Consider the following 23532-nt stretch of genomic DNA (forward strand, 5'->3'; position numbering starts at 1 on the left):
CAGGACAATAGGACAGTGGAGTTTAGTTCTAAAGGGATTCTGGGATAGGGCTTGGAGACAGCTAAGGGAGTCAGTAAATATAACTCCATAGCTAATCTCATGGGACTCTATAAAACGACAAGCTTCCAATAGTGCCACACACTCGCCTGTAAATACTGAAGACTCCTTCGGACATCTGAATTTCAAAATTATTTTAGAGTTCTGATAGTAAACCGCGGCTCCAGTACAGCCACCATTTGATTTGGAAGCATCCGTGAAGAACTTTTGAAACCCAATCCATCGTTCACCCAAAACCGCATTAAAGGCCGAATTTGCAGACGGGGAGTTTTTGGATATGCCAATGTTATAAAATATTTTAGGGGTGAAGCAAAGTACTTCATAAGGGTAATTAAATAGAGGAAGTCTGGGATGTGGAGCAATGGGGGATTCTAAATTTTGAAAAAACCGATATGCTTTTAGGAATAGGGGAATTTCTTTGTGTTCCCAATATTTGGAGCTGTGACAAAGAGTGTCAAGCTCTCTGAGTTTTGGGATGAGGGGGTGAGATGACTTGGGTATAACCCTGGATAGGAAACGGGAAGCGAGGTACTGACGTCTTAGGGCTAGGGGGGGTTCAGCGCATTCGACCTGCAAGGCGTTAATAGGCGACGACTTCATGCAACCTGAGATGATTCGAAGGCATTGAGACTGAATCCTATCTAAACCGGCCAAGGCACCTTTGTTGCTTGGAATCACCAGGTGTGACCCATAGTCCAGGATACTACGGACTAAGGCGTTGTAGACCAGTTTCATAGTGAAGGGGTGGGCCCCCCACCAGACACCAGCGAGAGCTTTCAAGATGGAGATTGCTCTTTCGCATCTTTTGATCAAGTAATTAAAGTGGTGAATCCCGGATAATTTTGAGTCTAAGAAAACGCCTAAAAATTTTGTTTTGTTGCCTATGGGGATATCTTGTCCTTGAATGTTAACTGAGACCTGAGGGATCAGTAGTTTTCGGGAAAAAATCACTACCGAGCTTTTTGGGGCGGATAACGAGAGACCATGGTCCAAAAGCCATGTGTGCAGAGAGTCCAGGGAGAGACAGAGAGATGAGGCAGCGTCCGTAATAGATGGATTTACTACATACAACACTAGATCGTCAGCGTACTGTAAAAGGTGGCAGTCAGAATTAAGGCAGGAGCCAATGTCTGCTGTATACAGGTTGTATAGTAGAGGGCTTAGAACTGAGCCTTGGGGAAGGCCCTTCCACGTCTGTCTCACCTCAAATACCTCCCCCTGCACTCTGAGCATCAAAGAGCGAGACATGAGGAGTGCGCATATACATTGTACCATCTTACCCGGAATCCTCAGCTGTTGCAATTTTTGCCTGAGAACAGGAAGAAGGACGCTGTCGTATGCGGAAGAGATGTCAAGGAAAGTGGCTACAGCGGATTCATTTTTGGAAAAGGCTGTACGGATATCAGTAACCAAAATTGCCACACTGTCCATGGTGCTAAGCCCCTTTCTAAAGCCAAACTGACTACTCGGCAGTAGATCCCTAGACTCCACCAACCACTCAAGTCTGTTTTTAATTAAATGTTCCAATATCTTGGCCAACACTGAGGACAAAGCAATTGGTCTAAGGCCATTCGGATCATCAGCAGTCTTGCCGGGCTTCAAAAGGGGAATTACTATCTGAGCTTTCCACTGTTCAGGAACCCAACCAAATTGATAGCAATAATTTATTATTCCTAAAAAATATTTTTTTGCTTCAAAACCAAAATGAACTGCAAATGAGTACGGTATGCCGTCTATGCCAGGGGCGGAATCCCTAACATGACGTAATACCGCATCAAGTTCCTCCAACGAAAATGGTTCATTCATAGGATCATCCACAATATTTACAGACGGGAGCAGAAGTTCTGAGGAAGAAGGAACATAGGCTGGAGCAATTTTGTCGAAAAAGGATTCAGCAGTTTCTCTCGAGATAGGGGAAGAGATAGATGGGGAGCAGCCTCGCCTGAAACGATTAATGCTCTTCCAAACTGCTGAAATGGGAGTGGAAGGGGATAGAGAAGTGCAAAACTTAACCCAACCGCGACGTTTCTTCTTGCGAAGAAGCCGCCGAGATTGAGCTAACACTCGTCTGTACCGTATAAGATTGTCGCTATTCATCGCATCATTGTACTGTTTTTCGGTCTCTTTTCTTTCTTTAATAACCGATGTGCATTCTTGATCCCACCACGGGGGTGACGGGATTTTATTTTTGGCACAGTTACGCAACGGAAATGTAGAGTCTGCGCTTGAGGTAATGGCCGAGATAAAGCCATCGTAACAGCTCTTAGCATGGCAGTGACCAGAAGAATCTTGGAAACTTGAAGTTAAATTTGGAAGCACACTAATTTTCTCCTCCAGTAAAGATGCAAACCTCGACCAATCAGGTTTGGACAAGTTGTACTTCAATAGTGGAGGAGACGTTTTCTCTAAATAAGTTTTATTAATTAAAGTTACAACAATGGGGTAATGGTCGCTACCATGCGTCAGAGTAGTACATTCCCAATGAATTGATGCCGCCAACTCTACTGAACAGAATGTGAGGTCTACACAACTCTTTTGCTGTCCTGGAAGGGATCTACGAGTAGGACTACCATCATTTAAGATGCAAAGGTCTAAATCATCCAAGATTTCTACTAAACCTTCCCCAAACGAATCACAACGATTGGAGCCCCATCTAAAGTGGTGACAGTTGAAATCACCCATGACGAGCACAGGTCCCACTATGTTATTCAAAATGTCCCTAATGGTGGTTAAAAACCTACGCTGAGGATGGGAAATATACACTGATAAAACAGTGATACCCTCAATTTTACACGCAACTATATTCATATCACCATCCAGAACCGGAAGAGTCAAGGTGGAAAGGGGAACACGATTATTAACAAGGAGAGCCGACCCTCCATAGCCATCAGATCTGTCACATCTGAGAATATTAAATAGTGGCATATTAAAACTGAGACTCGGGGTGAGCCAAGTCTCAGCTACAGAGCAAGCCAGAGGCTTGAATTTGTTGAGGAGGAATATGAGGTCGTGCTTTTTATGCCACACGCTCCTCACATTCCATTGAAGGAATACTTGGCGAGGCGCCATTTCTAATATTTAATAAAAGGTTAGTTAGTTGGTAGGCAACGTTGGACGGTAATTGGGTATTATTGGTGGATAGAATTGTAGATAGAAGTTTAATAAGAATATCTATTATTGAGGAAACATTATTATCAATGAATGGGTTATTCAGAGCGCAGCCATCAGGCTGTGAAGGTGCAGGGGAGTTAATAATCTGCTGATGGGCAGCTTTATCATAAGAGGGAGATAGAGGGGCATGGGTCTTTGGCTTAAGGAAAACAGTTTTGCGGTATGACTGAGTGGGGGCGGGAATAGCTTTTGCAGCATTAGCATAATTGCGAGAAGGAAGTGGGACAGATTTGCTAGCTTCAGCATATGAAAGGGACTTCTCAGCCATAACCGTCTTAATGGCCTTCTGTCTACCCAACTCCGGGCATGATTTGCTATTTGCAAAATGATTCCCTGAGCAGAGCACACAGAATGCCTCCGCCTCAGAAGTGCTGCAACCATCACCAGGGTGATCATGGCCGCACTTACTGCAGCGAGGCTTGGACCGACACACTAGTTCCACATGACCAAACCTGCAGCACTTACGGCACTGGATGGTGGGATAAACATATTGCTGAACTGGAAGGGAGGTGTAACAGCAAAATACTCTTTGAGGTAATACTTGGCCATCAAATGTAAGTACACATGTCTCTGTTGCCTTGAATTCAGTCACCCCATCAATAACTACTTTCCTGTTTATGCGACGAACTTTCAGGATTTCACCACAACCTGAAGGGACCTGTAAGTACTTTTGGACTTCCTCTTCATTTAAATCAGTGGGAACACCAGTCACAACTCCCATCCGAGTTATATTAAAAGTGGGGATAGAGGCAACATAGCGGTTCTTGTGTAAAATGCTGTTGATAATGAATGAGTTTGCATCCTGAGGGGATTTGAACTCTACAGATACACGGTTCCTACCAACTTTTTTAACACCATCTCGGACAACGTTAGTAATGCTATGTTTTTGTAGGAATATTCCGAATGTAACAGGATGAAGAGAGGTACCGGCGTTAGGCTGGGGCTCCAATCGAGAGACATGAACGATAAAAGGTGCCTTATCAGTAGCAGAGTACCTGCTGCGGCCAACTAGGTTTCTTTGTTGTTTAGATGGCGGGGTTGACACGCCAATGTTGGCCTCATCTCCGGAGCGTTTTCTGGTATTCGAGGTTGATGGGGTCTGGGAGTCCGCGATGCTGCAAGCAACATCAGCGAGTTGGGATAGCGGATAGTTCGGGGAAAGTGGAGCATATGCAGAGATGTCGGGAGGATCGGGATCGGGGGGTTTATTTTGATCCATTATGCTTGTAAAAAAGTTGTTAGTTACCGAAATAACAGTACACCACTGGAGACAAACACAAGGACAACACACAAACACAAAACTAAGTCACAAAAGTTCACCAAAACACTTAAAACAGCTGAAAATTCTAGGCACACGTGCTAACCAAAGACACTCTGTCCAGAGATAAAGTTAGGAGTATCGAATGTTTTGATCAGTTGACAGCTGTCAGTTTTCAAGGGAGAATTTCAGTTGTTTGTAATGACTGACTTTTATATGGTGTTCTAATTTTATCACATTTTTATTCTATTTACTTTGTTTGAAAAATTCATTTATTTATTTTTACGTATTTTTCTTTTACCTTTGTGTTAATCGACACATAATAACCAGTATATTAACGCATTTAATTTAATGTGATTATGAACGACACACCCGATATAAAAAAGACGAAATCGTGCAAGTTCGTAGTGTAGGAACTGGCACAGTTTTCCACTTCGTCTTTTCCTAGATTTTTTATTAAAACACGTGGAAAACGCAGTAAACTTATTTGGCTAGAACTTCGACCTGTAGGCGGTTGGCCTCATGCCCTATTTTTTGGAAAATAGACGCCTGGCGTGTCTTCCAGTTTTATTGTCTCTTTTTATTGCACCTGAAACTTCAGTAATACACGTAAACTAAACTATGTTAGTGTAGCTATTACGCAGAACAAGATATGAAACCGTATTGTAACTGACATTGAAAAAGTTGGCATTATTTTAGTTATGTGTTGTAGTAGGTATTCACATATTTGGTCACATTACAAGAGAACATTACTTTAACGAGATTTACCGAAATCGGAGTCTTTTAAAAACTCTTGTTAACTTCGTCTTGAAATTCTACTGTCGATGTTAGCTGTAATAAGTTTAAATATGTGAATAAAAATGAAGCACGAACAATAAATAATATACTTGTGCAACTATTTACGAAAATTGCAGCTTTTATCAACCATGACATCCAGTAAAAACAAACAATCCGAATGCCAATCGCACAATCTCAGACAGATTTTTGTAATCCCATTCTATCAGCGTCAGCAACGCTATAACAAACAAACGCACACAGCAACAATCTAAACAAGAACACAAACTAAGAAATAAGAAATAGAAAGTCAAAACATGAGGAAACCGTGCCTGCATTTACAGCAAGGCATAAACAAACGAAATAGGCCGAGACAACACGCGAGGGATCTGCCAATTATAAACATGACATTCAAGATGCTGGACCGTCCAAAATTTAAATTAGGCCTTCTCCAGCCATCCCAAATTAGCCGCATAGGTGAACGGTAACTGGGCCAGACAATGAGAGAATAGTGAAATTGTATATTACAGAACGGTCTGTTCGCCAAGTAGGTGTGCAGCCCATCTTAATAACGCTAATAATGTACCGTAGATTATTTTAAGCGCTGCGACCAAGCCAATTTTTTTAACCACTTTACGACGGCCTCCGTGTTCTCTTTGATGTCTAAAACAATGAAGTGTCAGAGAAAATCTCGTACAAGTTGGCAGGTCTCCTGAAACTGGGCGGTTCTCACGTATCCGCGAAATGATTATGTAGTTACGAGATTTTTTTCGTCAGCACTGAGGACGTTGACCTGATATGAAGTATCGAAATAATGCGTTGATTTATGCAACACAAAAATGCATTTCGTGTTTCGTAAATTTGTTTAAAGATTTATATGCTTGATTTTGTTTATGATACATTAGTTTATAAACGATGTCTGTATGTTGTTATAATCGTTGTTTGTGTTGGATGAATAGTTTTCAGTTCAAGTAGGTTATTGACTCGGTTATCTATGCTTGCCGGTTTCAAATATGTTATAAAATTATTTCTTCACGACTTTTCCTTTTAAATACCACCCAAATCTTTACGACAATAGCCAATCGCATGAAGCGTGAACAAAATTGGGCAATTGGAGCATAAAGCGAGAACCGAGTGCTGGACCGAAGCCAGATTGCCGCCATAATATAGACATTAGTATAAAATTATGAGAAGTATAAGCATAAACCCTTTCTCATTCACCTTGGTAGATAAACATCGATATAAGCGTATCGACCTCAATATTACCTGAGAATAACGTTGTATAATTTTGATGCAAACTGATGGTCGGTATTAGATTTAAACTGTTTATAATCTCACTAATTACGAGCAGTTATTTCTATAAAATTTAAGATTAGAGCATTCAGATTTCTGTCCATAAAAAATTACTCGGTTGATTGTTATTTTGGACAAACGTAGTATAATATACGTACGCGTACGTACGCATACATACGTAGTATATAAACGTATAAAGGTATCATACGTCCTGCTGCACGGTGGACCGACCAATTTGAAGAAGGTGGCAAGCAGTGGATGGATGCGGGCTACCAAAGACCGGGTAGGTAGTTATTGGGGGAAGCTTATGTCCAGCAGTGGACGGCAATAGCAAGATATAAAAACGATGATTTTTATGTTAAGACCACGTCAAACGTTCCTCCCTTAAATATCATGTCTAATTTCGAAAGATTCACGTGTTACTGCTGAAATATGGAACCTAATACATACCTATGCACGGGGCTAATTAATAGGTTTGTATGGTGAGAACATTATAACATAATGTGTTCGAAGACAGATATTTGTCAGAATCAGTGGTATGGCACGTTGATTAGATATCTGGGCTCGCCAAGTCACCTGGCGTGGCGCTTTCATATTTAGACACCCAGACAGTAACAACAAATTCCTAACAGTTTCAACAATTCAGTATCTGATAACTATTGAGTAACATAATGTTGTGGCCTTCGTTTTGAAATGATTACCAATCGGGAGCAAATCAGCACGAGAAAATAAGTCTTGAATATGGAAGCCATTTTCATTTTCTTTTTTATTAGCCTAATGCTGTATTTGAAACGAAAAACTCCTACAGACAGTCAAAATAAAAACCTACCGCGTATGATACCCATTTCATTTCTCAAAGTAAACCATCCTTTTCCTCATTGGGCTTGAGGCGTAACGTCGAGGCGACTGGCCGTCTGGTTTTTATCAGCTAACATTACGCCGAGTGTACGGGGAAAGCGTCTGTGCCTTATCTTTGTAGCATTACAACGTTCAGCCACTCAGCATAAAAGCTGCTCATTCATCATTCGTATAAATTCATACTGGTGAAGCAATAAACTGGGTAGTAGATGATTGAGGAAAATATCGAAATATAGACACAAATGTAAGAATATAAACAGTTCAAAAGATACCGGGGTGGTAATCCCAACACACACAAAAATAAGAACTAATTAAACTGACTATGGAATCATATAGGCACCCTACAATTAAATTTATTCCGCTAAAATGAAACTGGCTCTTAGCAAACCGCTACATAGTTTTTCAATTACATCTTGTATTAATCTGTTAACCGAAATCTAGAACATACGTAAATAGCACGCACAATTACTTGCGGTTTCTTAGAATTCAATGAGCATAATGCCGCTTATGCAATCTCCGTAATTAATATTTACGTGTTCATTCTCTTCAAATTACACGGAGTCTTCAGCTTTACAGTTCGGAAAATTGTTTACAACTTTATTCATATCGACTCCAAAATTATCTCATGTTTTAAAATTATGAGACATTATGGCAGCCACAAAGCGAAATCATCATCGGATGAATGAACTTTTGCTAAGCTAAAGTCAAAACCCCGACTTCGAAAAACTAGGTGGGTTTGACAAAAGCAAATAAAAATATACGCGGTACAAATATGTCAATCAGGTGCAGTCCAACACCCAGTGGCAGGTCGAAAAACCCACTGCCGACTAGAAAAAATAATACTGAAAATCGCCTTTTATTTTTGAATTGCAGATTTTCAACTTCGTCGATGGAATAAATATTTAAAATTCTGCAAAATTTGTACCACTTGTAAATGATGATCAAAGTGAAAATCTCGATGATTTTTATATCTTCGGTTATTGAGGACAAACTATTAAAAACTGCATGGGGCATGGTCGGATCTTGACCGAGATATCGGAGTGCGAACTCATGTACTCATATTTTTATGTCAAACAGTTGAGAGCGGAAACCATTTCTATGTTGTCAATGGCGGCTAGATCGTCTAGATATGTGTATAAATTGGTAGAAATGTACGTTCGTATGTAAAAAAAAATACAGTTTTCTGCTACTAGTCCATGTTACCTACGGTGGTTGCATTATGCGTTTTCTTTTCCTTTTACAGAAATGATAACATATTCGGCCGCATAACTATTAAATCTATTATGCCAGTTTCATGTATACCTAAATACCTAAGCTCTTTTATTTCTGATTGTACAAAAACCCGCACATCGCCAGCTAACAACTTCATTAGTACAAGAACCATTATTTTTTCAACAATTAATGTTAATTACAAACTTTTAAAATGTCCTACAAAAACGCGACGGTGACATCGCGTGTCACCGCTAAGCGCACGATATTCGCAAATCGTATTTCGTAACAACCAGTATTGGGGTCACGAAGCTTTTAACCGTCGCTAATACATCATTGTTATGTAATACTTGAACTAAATTATACACAATGAACAAACTTATACACTGGAAAAAAACACGGTCACGCCATATGAATTTTTGTTCTGTATTTTATTTGACAGATCTATGGGATTTTCATAGTGTGGTAGGTTAGGATAAGCCGCTTGTATTAAAATAGGTTCAGCATGAAAAGACTTTGCTTTTACCTGACTTCTCTCGAATTCCCTGTTACCTTTATGTCTGTGAATGTTTATTGTCATGTAAAGAAAAGTCCCTAGAATCCCTAACTCATCATTTACCTTCGAAAATTACAATTCCTCTTACCTTCCTGCGTCCTCAGTCTTAGCAGACCCCGTCTTTTTCCTAGGATGGTTCTTCTTGGGTCGTACAGCGATCTTGTGCTTGGCGGCGCTGGCGTCCAACAGTTCGGCTTGAACGTCCAGGTCTGGGTCGAGCCGGGGCGCCCTGGACGGGTAGGGACCATGTTACTGGATGAAATGGCTGTTAGTTTACATGTAAAGGGATACATAGACAGAGTGAGTATTGTGCAGTGTTGTTCTGTTTTGTAGTTTTTTTGAGAGTATGTATATCGGTCGAGAAGAGTTGTAGGTATTCATAAGAATCACTCGATGGTAAATGGGTAATACCCAAAGGAATTGCATCGAAGACTACTTTTTAGGTATTTGTGTAGGCAAATACTAATACATCACAATAGGCATGATGACAAATTTTTAAATTCCTTTGTATGATGTAGGTATACGTCTATTTTATATGAAAAATCATTAATTTTAAGAAAATGCGAAGTTTTTTTATCAAATAATTGCATTTTTCTCTGTCCACTTTGAATCCGGCGCGAAAACGCTTGTCAGTGTCATGTCGTCACTTGTGACGTCACAACTGAAATTACAAGACGCAAGTAAACAACGCTCGTGCAATAATTAAGTTTTTTGTGTTATTAAATATGAATTCGAAAGGGCATAGGTGTTGTGGGGTCCCCCAGTGTAAGAACACATCCAAAACAACTCCTGATGAGTTATTTGTGTACGTTCCTCACAATAAAAAAATACGAAACAAGTGGCTTAAACTTGCAAGGCGAGATTCAAAAGCAATATTGCCCAGGGTACAACTTTATTTTTGTGAAGATCACTTTGATGTAAGTTATTACATAGTTCTCTAGATTCTAGCATAGTTTATAATGTAAATAACTATTTCGAGGTTAGGTTTCATCTCTCATTGTTTTTTAATTAAACTAGTATACTTACATGGAAGTTTTAACATTTCTAAATTCAGCTGAACAAAAATCTTTATTTGATGCCAAAAACTTTCCCAGCATTATGATATCAATTCTAGGCAAATTAGCGCTGTTTGCCTTGATAAATCCGGGCTCCATAACTCGTGTTATAAACAATTAATTAATTAAAAACAAAGATCGCAGTGGAAGTTCACAATAACGAAATGTGACGTTCGCGCGCTTTCGCGCGATTTGTTTTGAGAAATGACGTCACGAGCTCTGATTGGTGTTCAAGATATCATGGCGGATTGCCTTATTTCGTAATTTTATTTTATAAAAATACATATTAATCACATTATTAATAAAGAAAACAATCGTCCTCCGAGCCTTTTCCCAATCCTGTTGGGGTCGGCTTCCAGTCTAACCGGATTCAGCTGAGTACCAGTGCTTTACAAGAAGCGACTGCCTATCTGACCTCCTCAACCCAGTTACCCGGGCAACCCGATACCCCTTGGTTAGACTGGTGTCAGACTTACTGGCTTCTGACTACCCGTAACGACTGCCAAGGATGTTCAATGACAGCCGGGACCTACAGTTTAACGTGCCATCCGAAACACAGTCAATGGTGTCTAAGATATACTTAGAAAGTACATACAAACTTAGAAAAGTTGCATTGGTACTTGCCTGACCTGGGATCGAACCCGCGCCCTCATACTTGAGAGGTTGGTCCTTTACCCACTAGGCTACCACGACTTTTTTTTTTAATAAAGAAAACAATGCGCGTTTTATATTCCAAGCTTCAAGTTTAATTTAATAAATATATTATTTTAATGATTTTTGATTACTGTCATCATGCCTATTGTATAATGCTAGTTTGCTTTTGTGTTGACTCATTGAGACATGATCATCATCCAAACCATCTTTGCTTTTCTCATTCAGAAATTATTGTTAAACCATGCGTGACTAACTGAAAAATAATTTCCTGTTTTCCTCCTAGTATTTACTAAAACAACAACTATCTGATTCCAGTATTTACAAGAACGATGACTCTTACAAGTACATTGTACTCAGAAGCCTGCACACGGTACCTATATCGTCAGCAATCAGCTCCGATCAGCTGATTCACGTACTCGTCAAATTAAGAAGAATTTTTCTTTTCAGAAAACATTCTTGTGAAAGGATTCAAGAATTCAATACACATGCCAAATGATTTCCTTGGTATTTATTTACCTACGTGTGTAAAGGTGCGCATTTGTGAGTTTATTTATTTCAGGTAGTAAATATTTTATAGCACTTTCAAATGTTCAGGTAAACAAATTAATATACAAGTTTATAGTTCTTGTCATATGAAGATCAGCAGAATGCTCATAAACAGCTTCATAAATGACAATATACATAGATGACTTATCATCTGTTTTCTCAGGCTGTATTTACCTTTGAGTAACAAAATTGTAATGATAGGAATACATTGCTGTCATTCATCTTTTCGAAGCTCCCAATGAACTGACTTAATTGGATAATGAAAAGCAGTTTAAAGTTAACGTCTTCCATGGTAATTTATCAGCTACTTCCTGAACACTCAAACCTTCCAATAATTCTCCTACAAGGGTACCAAAAAGGTGTGTATCTTTTTCATGGACAGTCATAAAACACTAAGATTAACGGCAACTTTTTGACAAACAATGCGAGTAATATTTTACCAGTTCGTGACAGGCAAGGCAGGTCGTCTCGTTTCAGATGTGTAGTTAAAAGTAGTGATGACGTTAGCAGCCGTGGGCCATTTCACTGTCAGGGTTTCGGTAGATCAGGTTGCATCATGTGACGGAGACACTTGAGTGACTTCTCAGATTCTTGGCAAGAGAAGGGACTTTTGATATATTTTTTGTACCTAAGCTGTTGGTTTTTCAGTCAGACTGTTGTTTGAATAAAAAGCCGTTATTACAGGTGTATTGGCCAATCGGCTCTAGCCAGGGACTCATTTACATATTGCAACAAATCAGGTCAATTAAACCCCGTACAGCTTTACGGGGACATTTGTTACACCTCCTACAATGTTACCAATATACCGAACAGTCTACACTTTTAAAGATTTATGTGTCTTGAAAGAAAATTAACGTTTCATGAAAATTCTACAGGGTTTTTCTAGCCCAACTATTATTAAGACATTACCGACGTCGCTATCTCTATTAAGGGCGTTATGATATTTTTGCGTTTGACGAGCAATTTTAACGTCCAGTCTTGACGGACGTTGATCTATAGCTATTTTTATTAGAAGTCTCTGTAAAGGTCGTTGTGCTGAATCAAAGTAGTTTTTCTTTGTTATACGGTTTTATCGTGACAGCATTGATACTTTTAAAAGTTCAGATAATTGTTCTATCTAGACGTCTCATTTGCAGGATGTCTCAGTTCCTCAGTTTAGCTCCTGGTCATCGGAATTCGTAGCTTCTTCACTATGAGAACTTAAAATGCAATATGGCAATCCTATATTTACTTACCCAATGATAAAAGTTATAACTTTACCCTAATCTAATATGACTAATATTTGTTTGATTGGAATATGGTGGTTTAAATTACCTATAAGCCTTGATAAAATCTTAGCTTTTCTGCTTATATTTTCTTCGGATCATTACAATCTCCTTATAAAATAAATCTATGTCTAAAATGATCAGCACACTTAAGACATCCTAATTAACCAGGCAAGTGGATACCTACATCATCATCCTCCGAGCCTTTTCCCAAGTGGATACCTACATGTGCCTATTTATATAAAGACTTCTCTAATTGTAGTTGTTCAAGATTCTCTCGCTTCCCGCGTGCAACAGCTGACATATTTCCATACATTTATTTGGTTTCCACGTCAAATGTGTTTGGCTCGAAGCAGGGTGTTCAGCTAAGTTGGCGCGTGCGGCTATTTCCAGCCGGCCCAGAAACGTGCTGACGTCAGCACGACATAGTTCCTAACGGGGTTAACTGGTACTGGACCCCTTAATAAGCTTGCACCATGTAATTACGTGTATTTTTATAGGTTTATTTTGTATGCTATTTTTGCTCATAGTACCGTTTCTAAAAAAGTTCCGTATGCCTTCGTATTTCTTTCAAAGTTAAACAACTATAAGTGACTATTATGAAATTCAGGATAGTTTATCTCTGGGTAGTTCTTTTTAGGGGTCATGATTATTCTTACTTCTTATGTCAATCTATTTATAACCAAGACATGGTTCACATACTTAACCGGCAATCAGCTTAATCTGTAAGTAGGTGGCAGGAATTTTCAAGAGTATTTAAAGAAACATTTATGTTCTTTCCTTTGATGCTATTAGATTGCCGGTTTCTCCAAGGTCATCAGCTATACCTTATTTTATTGATAGATTAAAAACATAACCCTCCTTCAGGTGCAGTCCGATAAAAAGTCCTAGAAATCAACATGAACTCGATAACTGTTGCTGTTTGCGTAATCATGAACCATGTTTGCAGTTACAAAACGGATCCTATAAATCAATCTCAAACCTAGTCGAGTAAATCAAAGTACTCCTGGGCAAATATGACGAAACCTCGTCCAGAGGAAGTTTACTAACGTCACAAAACAAGGACATAGTTTGTTTAACTTTGTTTACTGCTGGTCCGTTTGGGGAAGGTTAGTTTTCTAAGTAGTTCGAGGTGTTATTTCTCGGATGTTTTTTTCTACAGGTTTACTGGATCTCTTACTTTATTCTTATTTACTTTTACTTTATCTCTGGCTTTATTTCTATAGGAATGTTATGTATCCTCTGACACATCTAGGGTAATGCTAGGCAGCAAATAATAGATACCTACTACAGAATTACATACAACTGTGGCTCAATTGCAGTGTATTGGACAAGTATGAAAAAATCATATAATTTAAAAGACAATAAAATGCTCAAATCACGGCATTTAAATAGTCCATTACAGCAACATTTCTTCAGTAACTATTTGATTCGCGACTATAAACGTAAGTGGCATTGCCAATCTGTTACCTGGACGGGCTGGCAATCCGCCAGGTAAGCTTTGCCTTACAACCAGCGTGTGGTTTGGCCTGGGACGTTCCTATATTCTTAAATATCCACTTAAATACTTCGATTTTATAGCTACTGCTGGAATTTCCAGAGAGAGAGAGAGAAATTATGATATTTTTATTGGACTACATAGTTTTTAGGAGGTTAGAGATTCTTATATTGGGGTATTAAAATTGGTGTTTATTACCTTAGATTTAATAGTTATAAAAGTGCGATTCTTTTAATATAATTCTCGCTATAGCTCTGCATCTTAGATAAAGAATAGGTATAAAGGTGTTTAGACTAAAATAGATGTCAACAAGATTATATCATGGGTGAGTGAGTCATTTCTTCAGGAAAGTCAACCATAAATATTTCGCGAAGACAAGCCACCACGGTGCTTACGCGTGTTTCTTTACAACTATAAATAATATAAAAATCATCGAAATATTCTATTTATTTATACTCTATCACAAGTGCTCAATATATTACCGTTAAATAATAATGTTGTAAAGTGATATCATTAGGATAAGGTATGAATATGATAATACAAATCACATCGTTCCCTTTTTATATTGCTTATCTACTTAAGCCCTGGTTTCAAAATCTTATTTCTGATATTACATGAATCAATTAAAAGATAGTCAGTAATACAAACATAAAATGTATGTAAATCTATGTATAATACTTCTCTCATAGATACAACTTTCATAGCTGATAGATCTATTAATTACAAGATATATGTGCCTAATTTATGTTAGTGTTAAATAGGACAACCATTTACCATCAAGTGAGCTATACAAGCTGTTGATTTGCATCCGTGCCATAGTCAAGGACGTAATTATGCTAATGATTCTCGACCCAAATCAACAAAAAAATTGGTACGTAATTTTTTTTTTTTTTTTTTTTTTCGGAATTCCGTCAATGTCATCTAGCCGTATTTGAACTTGAGGCGTGTGTTACTGGCCTTTAAACCGTGCTGCGCCCTCACACAAACGCAAACACAAAGCATACGCAACGATAAGTCATAATTTTCATTCATAAAATTGGATTACTTCTGAAATACTACGACATTACAATGACAAAAAAAGCAGTACATATTAGCTATTTCCCGTCCACTGTAATTCCAATCGATTATTTACGTATTTTATGACCTCCTCCTGAAGTATGGCACAAATGCAAATCAACACCTTGTATAATAAATTGAAATCATAAAACAACATTCTAGAATCTAGAATTACGTCCGATATCGTGTGGGCGTTTGTTCGTGTGCAATCTTCATGTAGTCCGACCACATTGACAAATATGAACATGGACTAAATAAATTGTAAACACATTAAGACTGACCGACCTAAAGCTTCTATATTAAAAAGAAACTCAGAGAACATTATTACCTTTATTAAATATATTCCTAAATGATACACATAACGTTTAAACAGAATAATATGAATGTGTCGCAACAATGATACAAGTTATCACAATACAGTAATATGTCGATCACAACATAGAATGATATACAACATAAATGACGATATGCAAGCGTAGATATATACAATGCAACATGAGTCCGATCTTCGGTCTTCGTAATCAATGATAGTACATTTTGTAGGTCGGAACGCTAAACACATAGTCCAAGGATGGACCTCTGGTTTTGAAGAAATGATTCTCGTAACAATATACGCGGCCCCTGTACCTGCATCAACAATGTTCTCTTTATTACGTCATTACGGGCACTGTGATGGTGATGAGTGGTGATAGGCGGTGGTGATGCGTGGCTTTGATTAGTTTCAGTGATCTTTGTTACGTCGGAGTGGAGTGAATGGAGAGTTAAAGACCAGTTAGCTGAGTGCATCCTTTTAACTACTTATAAACTTTTTATGAGATATGTGTGAAGTCTGATAGATTAGGTGCTTCTTGAGCTTCTTGGTAATGACAATTTTGAAACGGTCTACGTGATAACTGTAACCCAATTCTAAAGATGCAACAAGCTGTCCCTTCGATTAATTCCAGATTCGTTATTCTAAGGCGTCGAAATGATAATGGAGATTAATGCGTATAAACGTGAGAAGAAAAAAAAACAAACGTGTAAATTAAGATAAATTATAGAGCGTTGCGCAAACGCCGGTGCAACGACCCCGCGGCTAAAATTACACAGTATCGAAGTCACAGGAGGAATGCTGGACGCATTGGAGCTATTAAAATGCATTCTTGACATTTATACTCCTTCCGCGAGACATTCCCGTGAATATGATACCGGCACTCCGAGCTGTCAGCTTATGGCTTGTGTGTTACGTGCGGAGTTTGCGTGTATCGCGTTACACTTGTTACTGAGTGAGAGGCAGCCGCTGACACCAGCCTATGCCTTGAAGAGTAACGTGTTACAAGTATTTATAGATCAGGAGTGTGGAAAGCATAGTGTATACGATATTATATGGGTTGGTTTTAGCTATTTTAGTAAAATGAATAATATCATAGTTATTCAAGAATTATTTACATAATATAGTTAACGATGACAATGAGCAAATGTTACAAAACTTTTCATCATTCAGTGGTTATTTTAGTTTGAATGACATTAACTGTAAGTTAGTTATACGTGACTATTAAACAAAATATTATTCTGGTAACCGAGTTTAGAGCTGGGGTAACGATCAGTTTCAAATGGCGCGCATGTCCGTACGGTTATTTGCGAAATACATCAATGAGGGCACAGTTGTGCAAAGCTCATGCCAATAATAAATATGTACTCACTTTGATCCGAGGGCTGACTTAGTGTCGAGAACTTCTACAATGTCGCCCGCCTTTAGAGACACTTCATCGTCGGCAACAGCTGAGTAGTCAGCTGATGCTACCACAACATCTTCTACCTGTAACAACAGAAATCAAAGATTAACATTTGCATATAAATCGGCAGTTTGTGACGAGGAATTTCGAGAATATTACCTTAGGCGGACTCCTACTACAACTAGATCTAGATCTGGAACTGGACATTGATCGACTAGGGTATCGTTTATAACTAGGTGTAGTCTCTAAACTACTCATTCGACTTCTTGTATTCTCTCTGTCTAAAAGAACACCGCTGTATCTGCGTGACCAACCACCGAGTCTGGTAATCTTCTGATTATTGCTTATGTTGCAGTAACCGGTGAATGACTGCAAGTCCTCGTCATCATCATCGACTACTGGACAACTGTACATAGAGAAACGATGTGCTGTTGGCTGGCTAAGGTTTAACGCCGAGAATACGTGCAAAGGTTCAAAGTGTCGGATTCCATTTTCATCAAGTACTGTGTATGCAACTTCGCCAGTAAGCACAGCGCGGCTAGCTTCACGAGGAACTACGGCTTGCAAACCTTTCTTCATAATCAATAAAGCGCCCTTTTGTTTCCTTCTTTGGAATAAAAAGTCTTCCATTGCAAGACTGTTTTCTGGGTCCAGCAAATTCAATGGAACATCTTCAGATGTCATCAGGGGAGTTTCCTCAGGAACTATCATCAACGCGGCACTTTCTCGTACTAGATCCCTTAGTTTAGGATCTGTACGAGCCAGTGATGGATCAGTCTCCAGTTTGCGTAAGGCGGAATGCAAGCTCGGCGTCTTATCCGCTAGTTTCCTCATGACAGTCAGTCTCTTTAGAATGTTTAGACTTGTGGGGTCACTTGCTATTTTAGACATGCTGTCTTCGTCGTTTACAACTGACATCAAGTTGGCAGCAACATCTCTCATTCCAAGAATTCTAGCCAGTCCCACGGATTGTATAATTAACTCTTTTAAACTTTCCTTATCTTTATCTTGGAACAGAACTTCCAATTCTTTGCTACTGGCCTCCTGCACGGCGCACACAATTGCCTTTTGTAGAGTATCTGTGACTTCTCGGTCTGTTTTGACGAATGAGATAGATTCTGATATGCGACCAAGAACATGATGAAGTAGGCTAGTATCATTCTTAGAAATATTTTTGAATGCTGGACCTAGCACTTCATTTTCACTGCTCAAGTAGTCTCCGAACTTCTCAATAATATCATCTTCAGTTAAGTTTTGCTTTTGCAATGAACTGTTCACAGCAATCTTAATCAACTCAACTTTTGGCTGAGATGAGTTCTCAAGGATTTCTTCACACAGAATTTCTTTGTCTTCTTCTTTTTGTAGTATACTAAACATAGCCGATACGAGGTCTTCATCTATGGTCTTACCTAAAATGGTATCAATAGATTTGAGGATCATCTGGTACTTCTCTTTACTATTATTATTATTGACTTCTTCGAACTGTTCAGCGGTGACTAAAGCAGCTAGCACGGCAGCAGCAATAGAATTTTTGACATGCTCTTGTTGTGCAGATTGACCGTTGCCACCAGTATAACCAATGTCTTGTATTTCCATTCGCTTTTTGCTACTTTTCTTTTTCGTTTCATTAGTCCCATCTTCTCTGTGGTTTTCACGAATTTCTGTTTTCAGATGGGCGCTCATTTCGATAATAGAAGTAATCACGTCCATTAATTGATTTGCTACTTCATCTTTTAATCCAAAATCAGTGACAAAAGCTTTTAAAGCCTCAGCATTTCTTGTTTGATTTAATACGACATTGATAGCGGGTAATTCAGCTGGAACCTGTCTTCCAATAGACATTCCAGCCTCAGAAAGTTGACGTAACATATTTGTGTCAATAGTTAGTTCTCCTTTCGTAGAAGTCGTATCATTTGGGTTTGTCTTAACTTTTAACAATTTCAGCTCTTCAGGTGTGACCACGAAACTTTGTACGGAGAACTCTAGTCCCTCGTCACCTTCGGTGAGATCGGGAGCAACGAACTTCAATCCTTCCGGTGTCTGTACTATTTGTCCAGGTATAAATGTAACACCATTGTCATCTGTTTCAATTACTCGGCCCGGAACAAATCTTGGACCTTCTTCAGTATCAACTACTTGTCCAGGCACAAACCTCGAGCCTTCATCTTCTGTGGAGATTACTTGACCGGGGATGAAAGTTGGACCAGCTTTAGTTTCAATAATTTGTCCAGGTACAAAACGTGGGCCATCAATTGTATGTATTGTCTGACCGGGAACAAATTTAGGTCCAGACTTAGTATTTACCACTTGTCCAGGAACAAACTTGGGTCCATCAGCAGTATCAACTACTTGTCCTGGTACAAATTGCTCTCCGTTTTCTGTGAATACTATTTGACCAGGTACAAAAATACCCTCAACCATCATACCGGGCACAAATCGTGATTCATTAGCTTCATTCTTGACTAGTCTTCCTGGTACGACCTTTCCTTCCAATTTTGGCATTCTTGGGCCAGGGTAAAACTCAATTCCTTTTGCTGTCTGCACCATGTGTCCAAAAACGTACAAAGATTCTTCAGACAGAGAACATGTTCTTATATCAATCGGAAGTCCAACTGGAGCCCCTTCGCTGAATGTAATGTCTTCTATAGACTTAGCAACAGAAAATTCTACGTGTCCATCAGCTAGAACAATAGTTTTTCCAGGCATGAATTTTTCACCACAATCAGTATGAACTATTTGTCCTTCAATAAACTTCGGGCCATCGATTGTTTCAACAGTGGTTCCGGGAACAAACTCTAGTTTGTTGTCACTGCTTGTTTTAGTGATTCCAGGAATAAAACAAGTTTCACCATCAATAGCAACGGTTTGGCCTGGAACAAATTTTAGACCGTTAGGTGTAGCTATTGTGGCTCCTGGTACGAAATGTAACTCATCTTCCTGATGTAGCACTTGACCGGGCACAAACTGCCACTCATTATTAATCTTAGCGTTTTGTCCAGGGGTGAAGGTCACACTACCATGTTCTGTTATTGTTTGGCCGGGAACAAACTGCACTCCCTCTGGCGCCATAATAGTTTGCCCGGGAACAAAAACTTCTTCTGGACCGGTGTTAATAACTTTTCCAGGAACGAATTTCAGTCCCTCTTCGGATAAGACTGTTTGACCTTCAGCAAAGCGATATGTATCATCTTTGTTTTTCATTGTTTGTCCACAAACAAATTCCTCGCCGTTTGATGTATGTAGAACTTGACCGGCAAGAAAGAATGGATCATTTGTGTTTTCATTGGTAACAATGTGCCCAGGTATCAGTCCCGGACCCAGAGGAGTATTTACACTTAAGCCAGGAACAAAAACAGGGCCAACTGGCGTTTCAACGGTTTGACCGGGCACGAAAATAGGTCCTTGTGGCGTATTAACAACTTGCCCAGGAATAAACGTCTTTGCTTTATTTATATCTAAAGTGAGTCCAGAAATTTTCGCAACTTTTTCTCGCTTTCCTTTTTTGATATTTTTGACGACTTCGTAGAGATTTTCCATCGTAGGCAGCATGTCAACTTTATCACTTTCCATTAATTTTTCGATTACTTCAGCAGTATCAGTTAAACGTTCTTTTGGTATTTCCTTCACGGCACTTAAAATTGTTTCAGCTGGACGAGTTTTTATTGGTTTTAATGGATTAACACATGGTACACTTTCCAATGGTATGGACACTTCGCCAATGTTACGGTCTACTTCATAAATTTCGGCATCGCAATGATGTGGTGTTATTTTTACCGGAGTTGGCAATTTTGTTACTTTAGGTGAGACACGATCGTCAGTTACATCTTTTTCAAATGTTTCCCAATCCCAAGTTTCAATAAGTGGGTGCATTTGGTCCCTCCATTCACTTGTACAAGTAATAATGCTTGATTTGGATCGCATATGGTGCGCATCAAAGCTGTTGTAACTGAATGTTTTGACGTCATGTTTAATTTCTTCAAACTTAGCTTTTTTCGCTTTTCGTTCAACTCGTAGCTTTTCTTCTTCCAATTCTTGCACTTCTGCTAATTTTTCTTTATTTTCAAATATTTTCTTCATAGAAGATAGTCCAGCAGTACGTTTCCTTTTCTTCTTTCTCTCTTCCAGTTCCTCAATTTCTCTCTGTTTTAACACTTCAGCATTTGGTCCTTCACCCTCAAACATTTCAACATCCTCGGTGAAGTCCTTGAAATCCATAGATACACTACGTCCATGTTTTGTTTTAATTAACACTGTATCGGAGTCCTTAGCCAGCATAACGTCTCTGACGTCACCGTCACGCACGGCTGCTTCCATTTGAGCGGAAAACACCAAGCTGCATCTTCTCTCTTGCACTGTATACACGTAACGTTTATCTTCAGTCACTTGTTTACCCAATAACAATTCCATTAAGCTTTTCTGCGCCTCGGTAGATCCATCAAGTACAGGGAAAATATATCTGTAGTCAGGGAGCAGTTCATGTTTTCTGTTGCCGTAGTTAATCTCAGGTGAGTAGTGGTGTGGTCCCAATTCGCCAGAAACGTTAGTTATCTTACATTTTGCCTTCGACGAGCGGGCAGTTAGAAGTACTGGAATGTAGTGATGTGAAGGCAGCCCATAAGATTTTCCCGTAATCCTGCAGCATCGTTTAGCGTCAGCCGGTGAGATGGGGGCCAAAAGTGGAAAATAATTGGGCTTGGGCAGCCCTCTGCTGCGGCCTGTTATTCTACAGAACGACATCTTGATGTCCTTAGGCGGTCATATTTGTTTATAAAATATTCTGAAGCTTAGTTTATTTTTGTTTGATAATCGCGATCGTAGCGGCGGGAGACTCGCGTGCGCGGTTGGGCGTGTGTGCTCTGAGCGGAGTGTGCAGGGCGACTAACGCCGCAAAGCTTCGTGGCTTCAGGCGCCCGAGCATCGATTCGCACCTTCGGCTCAGACGGTGTGCCGTATATTTGTTCCGGTTACAGGTTATTTATAAACAAAAGAAAGACGAATTATATTCTTTAAGCCAAAATATATGACACAGTTCCACGTTAAAAACAACGAAACATCTAACAGCTTAGTTTTGGCTTTGTTCATGAAAAAACATAAAATATACTCTGGACTTTTAAATACCACTTTGCTTAAACTTAACTTCGCGAAAATACATTATTTAGAATGCAAAACCCTTAACCATCAATAAAAATATGAAGTTACAAAAATAACAATCAATACGTAAGATGACATTCGCACAAACTCCCAGTTACACAAAAACTCAGTAACTGTCATGCTTGTCACGACAGTCAGTTGTTAACCTCGTCAACAAACGGTTATTTTTAATTTTTCCAATCTAAACGCGGACCTTCGCGGTGACTGCGAGCGGACGCGGTCACATCCACTGTTTATTTTTGTTGAGAAATTAATAGAAAGTTGTCAACATAATGTGGGTGAAGTACACGAATCCATCATTTGGATATATAAATCTAATTTAATAAATGCTTTTATTTCATGAGTTAGAATGTCGAGGATTGTCAAATATTATGAAAAACCAACAAGTTTAATTCTAACTTAAGTAACTAATATCGATCAATTTTCGAAGAAGCAAAAATCAAGCGCCGGAACCGGATAGATATCGCAACTCAATTTTAGATTCAGCAAATATCGTACCATCAAATGAACGCCTATGGCATTGACACCACTTTGTGTTAGATCAATAGCCATCAAAATCAAATCATATTGAAAGGATTCTATTTCTAGAGAACCGGCTCCATTTCATAACAGATCAGTTATTTTAACCTCACCTTGGTACATTAACGTATAATACGGTTTCCTGTTCAAAATGGTTATTGAAAACATAAGTACTCTTCAGAGACGTTCGGCTATTGTTTGGAAACAAAGCAAAACTATTTAAAACCGGTAAACTTTTACTACGCCAACTGATGTGTTTGTAGTAAACTATTTTAGAGTGATTTCAGTAATGTATTTACTTTTACATGGGTTTTTATCTTGTCTTAATTTTAGTTTCGCGTCCCGTGGGAGCTATTGCCTGCACCGGGATAAAAATAGCCCATGTTACTCGCAGATAATATAGCTTTCTAACGGTCAAAGAATATTTAAAATTGGTCCAGTAGTTTTTGAGTTTATCCATTACAACCAAACAAACAAAGTTTTCCTCTTTATAATACCCACCCAAAACAAAAATGTGAAAGGCTGCCAAGTTCGATAATATGGGAATGCTTGGCCTATAAAAGAAGTGAGATCTGAATAAGTACCAAGTTCCATACACATACCTCAGTTAAAAATAGTTACTTTTTAATGATGTTACTTGGCAAGTTTTCACACACCTTGTTATAAACCTACTAAACGCTATAATTTTCTATTAAAACTTGCCAAGTGACATCATTAAAAAGTAACTATTTTTAACTGAGGTATGTGTATGGAACTTGGTACTTATTCAGATCTCACTTCTTTTATAGGCGAAGCATTCCCATATTATCGAACTTGGCAGCCTTTCACATTTTTGTTTTGGGTGGGATTTCATTTATTTTTGTAAGGTTGTTTATTTTATTTTTTTCTTATGATTAA

The 23532-nt window shown here is 38.8% G+C and overlaps 1 protein-coding gene across 7 annotated transcripts in view; it reads right to left on the minus strand.

Moving 5' to 3' along the window:
• The window catches only part of LOC124633911 (obscurin), a 121077-nt gene that overhangs the window by 64099 nt on the left and 33446 nt on the right, over nt 1–23532 (minus strand). For 2 of the 7 annotated variants that reach the window (XM_047169293.1, XM_047169285.1), the window contains exons 1-3: nt 17125–21837; nt 16933–17048; nt 9265–9405 (exon numbers count right to left, since the gene is read on the minus strand). In XM_047169293.1, coding sequence (XP_047025249.1) covers nt 9265–9405; nt 16933–17048; nt 17125–21702 — 4835 coding nt within the window. In that variant the 5' untranslated portion in view covers nt 21703–21837. Of the gene's footprint in view, nt 1–9264; nt 9406–16932; nt 17049–17124; nt 21838–23532 lie in introns of those variants that run through there. The other 5 variants (XM_047169329.1, XM_047169323.1, XM_047169298.1 and 2 more) reach the window with 4 other exon arrangements.

The sequence above is a fragment of the Helicoverpa zea genome, chromosome 1, assembly GCF_022581195.2.
Source record: "Helicoverpa zea isolate HzStark_Cry1AcR chromosome 1, ilHelZeax1.1, whole genome shotgun sequence".
Taxonomy (NCBI): Eukaryota; Metazoa; Arthropoda; class Insecta; order Lepidoptera; family Noctuidae; genus Helicoverpa; species Helicoverpa zea.